Below are 12,511 nucleotides of genomic sequence, written 5' to 3' on the forward strand. Positions count from 1 at the left end.
TTGTCAACAAAAAAGGCATCAATTATGACTATTCAGGAAGAAACAAATACATTCCTCTTAAAACTAAATTGTTTCATTTCCTTGCTGTTTGTGGCAGAAAGACATTATTGTTAGATTTTGCAACAAAACACAAGAAAAACAATGCAATGCATTCCTAGTATAAAATTCCCTCAACTGTAACTCATTAAAGTCTCTTTTTACTTGTGTGTTTCTTTGAGTGTACAATCATTACCTGTCCACTGTGCTGATCTACCTATATGTTTCCCAGTGATTCAACTGCCTTGTAGGAAGGAAGACTTTAAGGCCTTAAAGCCAAGGCTAATCCTCCCAACTTCGGTAACCACCTAGAGGTTTTTTTTGTATTTTTACACTATCCAGGTTTTGTAAAGAATAAAATAAAAATCGTAATACTAGCTACTGTCTGTAAACTGCGATTTAAGTGTGTCATATGTTATTTGTCTGTATTTTGATGAAAATCTAGTAGCTTAACTTTCTTTCTGTTAGTGAATGATAACCTTGGCCAAAATGTTTGGACCAATATCACTTGCAGTTCATCTAGCGCCGTACAGTCCTCCTGCCACATGGTGGCGCTGCAGTACCACGGAGTCCTGTCCACTTCCGCTGGTTGGAAGGACTCCTGTGGCAGATTCGACAGAAATTTCAATGTGCGTAATATAACATTAAGCTCTAAATTCTGAAATCAAATAATTTGTTTGGCTCTATGATGTCTCTGGTCAATTGGTTAATTCGTTTTTCTTTGTTGTTTTGACGCTAGAGAATGGAGGATCAAAAAGCGGGTAAGGATTGGTCGTACGTTAGTTTTAACTCGAATATGTTTGTTGGGTCTTCATGTCAGTCGGTGCCAAATCAAAATAAACTGGTATTTTAACTTGAACTATTAACGTTAAACGTTTGCGGGTTTTCAGAGGGGGTTTACATTATATTCCCACGGTGGCGATTATTTACAGGTTTTCTGTGTAAAGTAAAGTGGTCTATAAAGGGGGGAGGAGGGTTGTTGTCGTGGTCGGCAGCTAACGATAACTCACAACGTGTCATCTGACCGTTATGTGGACACTCGTGGCATTTTTTTATAATGTAAGCTACTAACGAGAGATCATCGCCACTTTAAAAAGAAACACATTAACATAGGGCTCGTTACCAACGCCAGCCCATATTTCAATTGGTTCTTTTGACGAAAAAGATCTTTGACAACTGGCAAACAGGAGCTTTTAACAATGTATTTTATTTGAACAATATCACATAAGGAAATGGGTTACAATAGCTCAACAACGATTTGATGTGTCGCCTCAAAGCATGCAGGTCTAGTCACTCCAATTAGCTCTCTCATAATTACTCTGCGTGCTTCTCCCTGCCACCTTTCTTCTCCGTGTCTCCTAGCCGGTGCCGTGTTTATGTGTCGGCTGTGCCACCTCTTCTCTCCCAGTCGCGCCCAGCTGCTCTCCCATTGCTCCGCACTGCACAGCGAGCAGCAGCCTCCTGATGACATCATCGTCGCCCTGCGGCCTCTCGCAGGAGACCCCGCGGAGGCGCCTGCAGGTAACGCTCGCACGTTATGTATGATATATGTATATATAAAAAAAAACCCAATAAAAATGGAAAAAACAGCACACTCATTTTATTTTGTAGTTAATATCAATGCATTTACTAATTTGGGGGTGCGATGAGCAGTGCTGTACAATGTATTTAAATTCAGTGCTCCAGTAATATTGTTGACTGTTAGTCAATCTTAGGTCAGTTGCAATCAGAAATATTCAATCCGCTCCCCTAAAAAAGACGTTAAGTCATGTTGATGAGAATAAATGACAAAACCTCTGTTAAACAAAAATATTATGATTAACATGGTTATTTTGACAATATAAGTTGACTTAAATTTGTCGTTAACACTGTAGTATTCAACTCCAAGCTTAACTACCTTGTTGCGTCCTTTAAAACTAACGAATGTTTCGGTTTAGCACCGACAAGTTTCTTGCTGCAAAGCCAAATGATCACCTAGCATTGTTTTGGCAACATAAGGTGCCATGTTTCTCTTTAAAATGGATTTCTGAGAATCCATGATGCCAGGTACGCAATCAAGAGAGCTACCCCACATCATCAATGACCCACGTCCATTGACCGTTGGGGATTTCTCTGGTCAGATGCCTGACCTTTTGCACGCCTGACATACCGCTGGTCCATATCCATGCGTCCATATGCTGGTCACAGGCATGTTTGCAGCTGTTCCACATGTTTTTACTATAATTCTCCCAATGGTGTCTCTTGGAATATCACATTTTTTGGATGTGATGAAATAGTCTCCTCTGTCAGCTTTTGAGGAAAATCCTTTGTCTTTCCAATCATTTCAGATCACCTCCAATACCCTCATGGGTGGGGTTTGCATATGCATCACAGCATGATCTGGCTCTTTCTCAAACGTTTAATTGATAAATCCTTAAAATCTTTGGGTTGGTTGAATGTTTCTGATTGCAACTATGTGTGTATGTTTAAGTGGAGTAAAAATAACCACCTACCTACAGAGCAATATATCACTGCGATGAGATACATGACACACGAGGTAAACTGTATTAGGCTAATGCTAAGTGGAAGTAGGATAATCTCGTTGTTTCTTTTGGTCTCTTAAGTGAGGGTTTTCAAATTAAAAGCTCCCAGTGTTATCTTCTTATCTGTTGTCCTGTCCTGTCGGCTCACAGACAGACCAGTGAAGCGAAAACGAGGACGACCAAAAGGCTCGAAAAAGAAATCGCGCACCGATTTGACAGAGAGCAAGGCTGACTCTACCCAGTCTGATGTTCAGAGAGACGAAGAAAAGGAGAAGGGAGATGAACAAAGTAGCTCAGCAACAGGTAATTTTGCAATTTGTATGTTTCCCACATTTCCTTTTTTTAGATGTACACTCTCCACAAGAGAAGCTGCTTGCTTAGTTCCTATTTTAGAGTTGGGGTATTCAAGTGGATAAATGACTTGGTTGATAATCTAACTTTTTATAGTTTTTTCTTTTAAATTGAATTTCCTTTTGTTTGTGATTTTGTTAGTCTGTAATACAAACTGTGTTTCCCACTTTAACTATTATGACTCTTTACTTTTTTCCCCCTCTGCTAGGCAAAAGCCATGACAGGATACTGGGGCTTGAATGTCGAGACTGCCATCGCTCCTTCAGCAATAGACGACAGATACGCAAACACATATGCTTGAGAGAAGAGGATGAGGAAGACGAAGAGGAGAATAGTGAGTACTGAAGCAAATTCAGTAAATAAAATGTCCCAAACATTTGGTTTTACTTGCCAATGCAGGAGATTCCGGTTAATAGATAGAATCATTATTTACAGGAAGCCCCTGTGGTGGAGCAGGAATCGATGGTTCTGGGAGTCTGGACCCTGAGGGAGCAGATCCACTGCAGAGCCCCGTAAAACCAGGACTCGTGAGAAAAAAAGGTTCAATTGAGTTTCTTGAATTATAATCAGGAGGGACACTTTATTGTCGCTTTAAAATCACTATTAAGTGTTAAAAGCTAATCGATCCCAGCTGTCTGACCTTTTGTTCTTCTCTGCTCGTAGGTGTGGGCGGCTTCAGACCCCCGAGAACCGGTCGAAGCCGCACCTCCAAAGAAGGACGCTCAACGGCGGTAAACAAAATGTCGGTCTTCAGTGTTGTTCTCACAGAAGATGAAACCCTTCCAGGTTTGCCTTATGGACCTTTATGCTACTTTTTATGCTTAATCTAGCTTTGAGTTTTTATAAGAAATATGTGTTACCTTTTAATTCCACAGGTGTTTCTAAAATGGTTCAAGTAGATGAAAGTTCAGTGGAGACGGAGTCTTCGACCATTAAACCTCAGGTAAGGAATACACAGAAATATTCACCCAAATAATGAAATGTATTGCTCACCTACCTTTTATAGTGACAGTCAGTCTGGTTTTAATCATCCCAGGTCTGAGATTTGTGTCTCTCTCTCACCTTTTTTCATCTTTTTTTGTGTTTTCCTGGTTACTAAGAACGGTGCACTGGCCTTTTTGTGAGCGGTTTCCACCAAAGAGATAATGCCATGTGTCTGACCAACACCTATAAAATAAACATTACGTTTCAGATGTGTTCCGAATGGGTTGATTCCGTCATACAATGTTGCATTCTGTGTGTTTTTAGATGATGATATAATATCTGTTTGATTTTAATTGATCTATTAATGTCAATATTACATCACAAATTTCTTTGGTCAGCAGTCTGCAGTTTTGCAGAGTCAGTCACAAGACCCTGCAAGGGAGGCCAGTATCTGCGAGGGAAACCCTGAAACCGATCAGGAGCCAAGGTAACATGATGGAAAATCTCAATGCCAATGCCTTCAGAGTAATACATAATCAATGGTCATGAGTGCTCTGTTGCTGCCTTTCTTGACCCGGCCTTTCCTAGTTAAATAACGTTTTTTTATTTAAACCTTTATCTCCTGTCAGCAGTGTGATCCCTTTGTCCTCAACAACAACAACAACAACAACAACAACAACAACAGCAGCAGCAGCAGCAGCAGCAGCCAGCAGAGGATTCCAGGAATATTCTATCAAGCAAGATGCTACAAAGTACCGTAGAAATATCTTGTATTAAATGTATTAACATTGTTTGGCTTTTATAATTTTTATAGCTTTGTTGGTTAAGTGTAGCTGAATGCTCTCTACACTAGTGTAAACAAATCAGGTTCTGATCTAAAAATTGATCACTTGGATCTATTGACTTTCTCGCCCCAGTTCTTTAGAAGTTTTATAAATGATTTGGTCTGTTAACTTCTGTTATCTGTTAACTCTCTGTCTCCCAGTTCAATTCAGAGCCAGTTGAAGATCTTTTCCTGTGAGTTCTGTAACAAGATCTTTAAATTCCGACACTCACTGATGGCCCACCTCAGGACACACACCCAGGAGAAACCTTTTCAGTGTCCACACTGTGACTACGCATCGGCCATTAAAGGTAAATCTAAGCTCACCGGAGAAACTGTCCAAAATGAAACTATCCAACTTAAATTTCAGCTTGAATATTATGAGTTAAAGAAAATCAAGAGCTATGGTTACACTTTAGTACAATTGCATGTGATTACAGCATATTTCTAAATATTTTAATGACATACATATTGGTTGACTTGTGGTCTGAAAGTACTCTAGCAAACACATCCCTGAGTGGAAGGAGAAGGTTATGCAAATATTTGTTGGAAAAATGGAAATGAAAATATTACCCCTAGAATCCAGTAGAGACCAGGGCTTCTTTTATTTACAACATTAGTGGCAAACACCAATTTATTGGAGGGATAAGTATTCGTAAAACATATAGCAGAGCTGGGTAACTACTGCAATCTGCAACTAACAAAATGATGCTACAAAGTACCTCAAAGTAGGCTACTTACCTTCTGCATTTCCCTTCAAAGCCAACCTGAGTGTTCACCTGAGGAAGCACACGGGAGAGAAGTTCAGCTGTCAGCACTGTCCTTTCAACTGCCTCAGCCCGGGACACCTCAAGGTGCTTTTAATGCTCTATAATTTGTAATAACATGCAGTAATTAAGACATGTCGTGATTCTTGTTGCTATATCCAGATAGAATGGATCAATTCTTCAGAATGCAGCAGTAAATCTGTGTTTCATGCAGGTGCACATAGAGCGAGTCCATCTGAAGGTGAAGCAGCACTGCAGCTTCTGTGAGAAGAAATACTCCGACGTAAAGAACTTGCTGAAACACATTGAGAAGCGACATAACATGAAAGATCCTTCTATCCACCAGAGCTACCAACAACTAAGGTTTGATCTAAACATTCTACATAAGGTTACTTTCCTATCTTGTACTTGTAACGTCACTCATCTATAGCAAATTGTAAATTGGCTTATTTGAGGAAATTGCACTTTCTTGTTTCTTGTTCTCCTGAGTTTGTACCCTATGGTTGAATGCACTTATTGTACGTCGCTTTGGATAAAAGCGTCAGCTAAATGACATGTAATGTAATGTAATGTAATCTACTATCAGACGCACTTAATAAACATCTTCTATTTTTTTGTTCAGGCTGAAGACTCGTCAGGGCCTCAGGCAGCTCCTCTACCACTGTCCCACCTGTAACCGGCGCTTTAAGAACCTGCTGGAGAGGGAGCGTCACCTGCTGGTCCACGGCCCCCGGCCTCCCTTTGCCTGCCTCATCTGCGATCATGCTTCAACAAAGATGGCCACCCTCGCCGCTCACGTCAGGAAGCACCTCTTCCTCTACACGTGCTGCGTGTGTGACGGGAAGTTTGTCAGCTCCCAGAGACTGAGTAGTCATTTGAAAGAGTCCCACCAGGCGCTCGACCAGAAGCAGGCCTTTGCAGACTGCATCAACAACAGCTACTACCTGGTGCAGCCTGGAGGAGGGATGTGGGGGGAAGACGAGAGGGAAGACACAGAGAAAGGGACAAAGGAAGGATGGCCAAGGACCGAGCAGGAGGGTGAAGATGAGAGGGTGACGGAGGAGGGCAGACAAAATGGCGTCAGGGCGGACGGGTGCCGGGATGGGAAAGCAAAGCGGCTGAAAGTGGCAGCAAGCGAAGGCCTGGGGCAAGAGGAGGAAGTAGAAGGATCTGAATCTGCGGGTGAAAGAGCAGAAAAGGCCCCGGGGAGAGAAGGAGAAATAGAAAATGGAAGTGAACAGCAGGGTTCCCAAGATGGTGTCCATCAAGCTGTTTCTACAGGAAGCACAACGCCCTCTGACCAAAAAGATGGAGGAACAGCTGAGGAAAAGTCACAGGACAGCAGGGCAGACGCGGGCACCCCTCCAACTAGAGACGATACACACACACCTCTGTTAGAGAATGGCAATCAAGAAAACACAAACCCATCTGATGAGAACACACAAACCCCTTCAGGGGAAAATGGTCAAACTCCACTTTCAGAAAGCGTAAGTAATTAGCTCGGACTGCATAGCGGTTATTTGCATAATTTAAGTATTTGCCAGTTATTATCTCAATATACTTTTGGAGGTCTGACTTTTTCTTTTTTTTTTTTCCCCCGCCGGTAGGTGACGGATGTTTTCCATCAGAGTGCATTCCAGAAGGTGATCTCATCACTTCAGAAGACTCAGCTCAATATGGAGTCTTTCCAACGACTCAGGAAGGTTTACGGAGAGCTGGAGTGTCAATACTGTGGTGAGGAAGATGATGCAACCCCCTTCGAATGGCTAATTTAGTTTTGTCCTGTTATTTTATTTATTCCAGGGGTCTCAAACTCAAATCAGCTGCGGGCCAGATGCAGCCCACTTCAACCGAACGCGGGCCAGACTAGCGTCCGAACGGCATGGTCGACAATAACACAACTTAACACTCACTTTCAAAAGCAGTCATTGAACCCCACCCTGGGGGATCGGTCCGAATGAGACTACAACACTAGTCCTCCTTTAACTCAGCGGGGGAGACCTAAGGTCATGTGACCGTGGAATTCCTTTATAGCCAAACGTGAAGTTACGTGAATCGAAGCTGCGTAGTAATGGACGGAGACGCTCGTCGGTGACGTCAGATGCTTCATGTGTTGTTAGTGTGAGTCGTAAAGGAAAACTTTATTAAACGAGCGATGCTAACGGTTAGTCACATGATCACCTGCGCGAAAGAGGGCAGGAAACTGAATTTCACCCTCCTGCTCTCTGCACCTCAGCCGACACACACGACCCGCCCCCCATGTCAGTCACATGCATGCCACGTTCACTGGACAAGCACACAGTAGGAAACCAGAATATCATAACATGTCCCACACAGCAGCTGACAGTGGGGTTACAGTATAAAACTTGCGGGCCGCACTAACATTACACTTTCATATTAAGGATGGGGCCACAAAATATCGTCCCGAGGGCCGCAATTGGCCCGCGGGCCGCGAGTTTGAGACCCCTGATTTATTCAGTTCAATTTTATTTAACATTTATTGTTACTGATTACTTTGTGTTTCTCCTTTGGTTTTTTTTTGTATATCTGACTTGAGTCTTCAATAGCGTCCTTTTTTTTCTTTTTTTTTTTGCACAGGTAAACTGTTCTGGTACAAAGTCCACTATAACGCCCATGTACGCACGCACACCAAGGAGCACTCGCATTACTGTTCAAAGTGTAGCTACTCGTCCATCACCAAGAGCTCTTTGAAGCGACACCTGATCCAGAAGCACAGCGGTTTGCTGCTGCCCTGCTCACATCCCGCCTGTCAATACACCACACCTGACAAGTACAAACTTCAGGACCACTTGAAGACACATCAGGAGCAGGTAACCAGCCTTCACCTGGAATAACAGCTCTACATCATTATCACCTTTCTGTCCCACGTTTCATTTACGTGTTTGATCAATATTTGAGTTGATGAGCAGTTCTGTGTAATGTGTTTGCAGAATGGAACGCTCGAGCGAGCTTTTTGAATTGGTATAATTATAGGAATAATTTAGTTAATGAAAACTACCCTTCATTATGCAGCCCTGATGGAAATATCTTTCCCTTTTCACCCATTCATCCTTTTGAGGTATACCACAATTAACTATTGATTTATTTTGGTGAGATTTGTCTTAATGTATTTGTCCCTTTGCTGAATACAGGGAAAGACTGCAACTTGTCCTGTCTGCCAGAAGAGCTTTTCCCAGCGAAGACTTAAACAACACATCAAAGCATCCCACCCTGGTAATAGATAATTCATTAACAATTATATGCAAAATTAAATGATTAATTCTTGTTATTTTTTTATTAATGTTTTATAGAGTTTGTTATAAAAACCGAGTTACATTTTGTGCGTTTGCATGCATGCATGTGTGTGGACAGAAACACTACCATTGCAGGGAAAGGGAGTGATGGTTCAGCGTGCAGAGAAGTGCCCCTACTGCGACTCCTACTTCTTAAAGAACAGCAGTGACTTTCAGCGGCACATCTGGTTCCATCAAGGTGTGATATTCCTCCTCTTTCAACTCAAAAACACACACACACACACACACACACTCACACACACACACACACACGCACACACGCCCAGCACATGAGTGTAGAATCACATATGGGTCCGAGCACGGCCATGCACGGTACTTTGCTCATTACCAAGTGATCTGAGGTTCCATCTGTCTCTCTTTCTCCTGGCTAGCTTCCACGAAGATGGACTCAAAACACACTGCAGACGTTGTGAAAGGAAATTGGCCTTTTGGTCAACTCAAATGTGAAATTATGATATCACGGCTTACTTTTACTCAGCTGGCAGAACGCAAAAATCATGAGACAAAAAAATCAGTGCCTGTACATACATAGTGATGTTTTTTGTTGTCGGCCCTTGTTAAACACTTCCATAGCCTGATGAGCTGTTTACCTTGAAGTTAAATCTGTCCAGAAGCTGAGGAAGCTGGCAGACATTATTCCAGAACAGGTGTTGATGAAGGTTTACGTGAGCAAAGCAACTCAGCAAAAAAAGAAAAAGCGCTCATTAAATTTTTCACCAAGTTTATCTGGCTTGGTTTTCTTAACACTTTCTGACACTGTCCTTGTCACTTAAGATTTTGCTACACAGCTGGTTGTGCTCACCCAACACTAGACCTTGAAGGCACAAAAACAGACTTTTATATAGTTAATTTCTTAGTTGGTTATGTTACGTAATGTTATTGACTTTCAGATAATGTGATTGCTATTAAACTAAACTTATCAGGAGGGGTCCAATCACTTTCAATAAACACTGTGCATGTCACACTAATGCTGTTGTATTTCTTCACACTCTTATATACTTTAGCTTTTGTTTTTTGGAAGCTTTTGGTTTCCTCATGTAATTAACCTTTTGTGCACACTTGTGTTTGTAGGTGTGAAGCCCTTCGTCTGCCACTTGTGCGACTACGCAGGCCGCAGTCGGAGTAACCTGAAGACTCACATGAACCGACACAACACAGAGAGGCATCACCTGTGTGATCTGTGCGGTAAAAAGTTCAAATCTAAAAACACGCTCAAAAGCCACAGGCTAAGCCACTCTGATGAAGGTAAATATTATACGCTTATTTGTTATTATCCATGTTACAATTGATTGATTCTGCTTGACTGGAATAATTCAAGGAAGTATAAAGCGTCGATGAATGTAAACGCAACGAGGGAACGTTTCTTTTAGGGAAGCGGTTTCAATGTTCAGAGTGTGACTTCACCTCGGTCTTCAAACCTTCGTTGCTCAGACACATGGAGCAACACGCGGAGTACAAGGTCGGAATAAACGCACAGCCGCGAAACCTCAGTTTCACTCAGGATGGCACATCATTGTTTTTTGACAAAAAGATCAACTCGTATATCAAATGTAGTCTGGTCATAGGGATTCTTCTATTTATTGCCGTTATCTTTTTGTCCATCAATTTAGCCATTCCGCTGTGCTCACTGCCGCTACTCTTGTAACATCGCTCGACCCTTGAAACGACACTACAACATGAAACACCCAACCGAGAAATATCAGAATGTCGGACCTGGACTGCCGAACGCCGATGCTCTGAAACAGCAAGGTCTGATCTTTGTTTTATGTCGCATTTAACCACACCTGGACATTTGTTCGGCATCAAGATTTTTGAAATGTAGTTGGCATTATGGTGAAGACTCTGGGCAATTTATCTATTTGATGATACGAGATAAATGATTTGGGTTCATTTACGTCCTGTGTCAGCACAGAAAATGGACGTAACACAGCTTGTGTGTGTGTGTCTCTGTGTTTAGGTGGTATGAAGTGTCCTGAATGTGAGTTTGTTTATGGAACCAAATGGGAGCTGAACCGCCATCTGAAGCGCAAGCACAGTCTAAAAGTGGTGGAAGGTTCCTGGGAGGTAAAGAGCTTACACATGATCAGACTACATATGGTAAAAATAGGCGTTGGGTTATTTTTAGCCACGCTAGAGATGTTGCTCTGAGCCAGGCAGCGTTGATCCGTGAGTCTGTGGGTTGCTTTGCCACTAAAAGAAACTGTAATATCTAAATAGCTTTTGGATGGATTAATATGACATTTTATGCACACATTCAGGATCCCAAGAGGATCAAGTGTAAGGTCTTTTCCATTTAGCACTATCATAGGATCAACTTATTCACTCTTTCCATTATACGGTTAGAGAATTCAGATTTCAACATTTAGTTGATGTGTTGTCATAAAATGTGGTACATCCAGTGCATTCATGCTCCCTACGGGGCAGATTCTCACTTTAGTGACACCCTGATTTTACCTCTAGCACCATCATCAGGCTGAAAATGTATTCAGTCTATTATTCTGGTTTAAACTTATTGTATAACCGATGACTCATCAGCCTCAGCTGCACTTTGTATTTGTACTTTGTATTTAGTGCTTATTAGCTCATTTTGATGTGGGTTAAACGAAGGCAAGGCAATGTTATTTGTATAGCACATCTCAACAACAATGCAATTCACATTAAACTATTAAAACCCTCCAACATGAAGCAGATTGTAAACCTGCTGTACATCCACAGGAATAATTTTTGTATGCACGCCAGTGTGATGGCATTAAGCTCAATTAATAAATAATTAATAATCATAATTTTGATTAAGAACCTTAAACTATTGCTAAACAGCTAGCTGGATAATTTTAGCACCTAGTATTAGTATTGTCATCTAAGCATCACTATTTTCAGGATAATCCATAATCCTTATGAATATCCAGGTTGGGGAGACGGTGGAGGCCCAGTTTGTTGCTGTGGAAGACGAAGAGCAGCTGACAGAAGTAACTGTAGCATCCCTGCAGGACAACGGTAACAACAACAGCACCAGTGATGAACACACAGTAGACACAGGAACCAACAGACCAAACGTGTTTTGCTTCGTAGATGATTGAAGTGCTTGCATACAGTATTCAGTTCTGTGTAACAAATTACAATAAATTTGTCTATTATGTTTAGTCGATATCCAGCAGACCACTGAATGCAATTCAGAGACGCTCGACGCCGTCACTTCAATGGTGGCCATGGCTCCGGGCACTGTTACCGTCGTGCAACAGGTAAACAACATCACCTCACATACTTGGGAAATTCTGAGTGGTTACAACCAAATATCAATGCTGTGTTGTGGCTGAAAATGCAGGTGGCTGGCGAGCAGGAGGACGACGAGTGCACAAACCAGCTGATGGTGGTGAATGCAGACGGGGATCTAACTGGTGACCAAGTGATGGTTGTGGAGGACGCAGAGAGCCTGGAGGCTCTGTCAGTTCTCACTCAGGGAGACAACACTCACCACTACATTGTCTACGTCCAGGAACACACTGTAGAAATCAACTAGTAAAGCTTGCAAATTTAACATCTGCATGCAAGAGTGTAGTAACATAAAATGTACCAATGGACAGTGCATTCAGGATTTAATGAATGTTTTCAAGTCATCATTAAGAAATTCCATCATAAGATTTATTTTTCAGTCACTTAATAATGAAAAACTAGAAGTGCAATAATTGTTTATGATTATATGCAATGTTTTGTACTTGCAAAAGTATATTTGAATAAACCCTTGTCCTAAACTGTTCAGTGCACTGGAGTGTCTCA

General features: G+C 41.8%; 1 protein-coding gene across 7 annotated transcripts; it reads left to right on the forward strand.

Annotated features, from left to right (window-relative positions):
* The first annotated feature begins 558 nt into the window (after positions 1 to 558).
* On the forward strand, positions 559 to 12,486 carry zfat (zinc finger and AT hook domain containing). Of its 7 annotated transcripts, none has more exons than XM_040164330.2 (25): positions 559 to 665; positions 776 to 797; positions 1,399 to 1,557; positions 2,709 to 2,861; positions 3,118 to 3,243; positions 3,345 to 3,449; positions 3,573 to 3,695; positions 3,785 to 3,852; positions 4,232 to 4,320; positions 4,463 to 4,585; positions 4,819 to 4,967; positions 5,419 to 5,510; positions 5,638 to 5,786; positions 6,046 to 6,910; positions 7,031 to 7,157; positions 8,022 to 8,254; positions 8,576 to 8,657; positions 8,796 to 8,915; positions 9,809 to 9,982; positions 10,108 to 10,196; positions 10,348 to 10,486; positions 10,695 to 10,801; positions 11,644 to 11,731; positions 11,879 to 11,976; positions 12,060 to 12,486. In XM_040164330.2, exons 1-25 carry the CDS (start codon positions 582 to 584, stop codon positions 12,252 to 12,254), a joined length of 3,759 nt encoding a protein of 1,252 aa, XP_040020264.2. In that variant the 5' UTR covers positions 559 to 581; the 3' UTR covers positions 12,255 to 12,486. The 7 variants fall into 7 exon arrangements, with proteins under 7 accessions (XP_040020264.2, XP_040020266.2, XP_040020265.2 ...); XM_040164332.2 differs by having other exon boundaries at positions 4,466 to 4,585; XM_040164331.2 differs by having other exon boundaries at positions 4,235 to 4,320.
* The last annotated feature ends 25 nt before the right edge of the window (positions 12,487 to 12,511 follow it).

The sequence above is a fragment of the Gasterosteus aculeatus genome, chromosome 20 (genome assembly GCF_964276395.1).
Source record: "Gasterosteus aculeatus chromosome 20, fGasAcu3.hap1.1, whole genome shotgun sequence".
NCBI lineage: Eukaryota > Metazoa > Chordata > Actinopteri > Perciformes > Gasterosteidae > Gasterosteus > Gasterosteus aculeatus.

What these genes read in the sequence shown, in the direction of transcription:
- zfat (XM_040164330.2), top strand. Translation starts at nt 582, where the DNA reads ATGGTGGCGCTGCAGTACCACGGAGTCCTGTCCACTTCCGCTGGTTGG. An exon ending in TCAGCCCGGGACACCTCAAG is followed by an intron (nt 5,511 to 5,637) that starts GTGCTTTTAATG and finishes TGTTTCATGCAG; the next exon opens with GTGCACATAGAGCGAGTCCA. An exon ending in CGATGCTCTGAAACAGCAAG is followed by an intron (nt 10,487 to 10,694) that starts GTCTGATCTTTG and finishes CTCTGTGTTTAG; the next exon opens with GTGGTATGAAGTGTCCTGAA.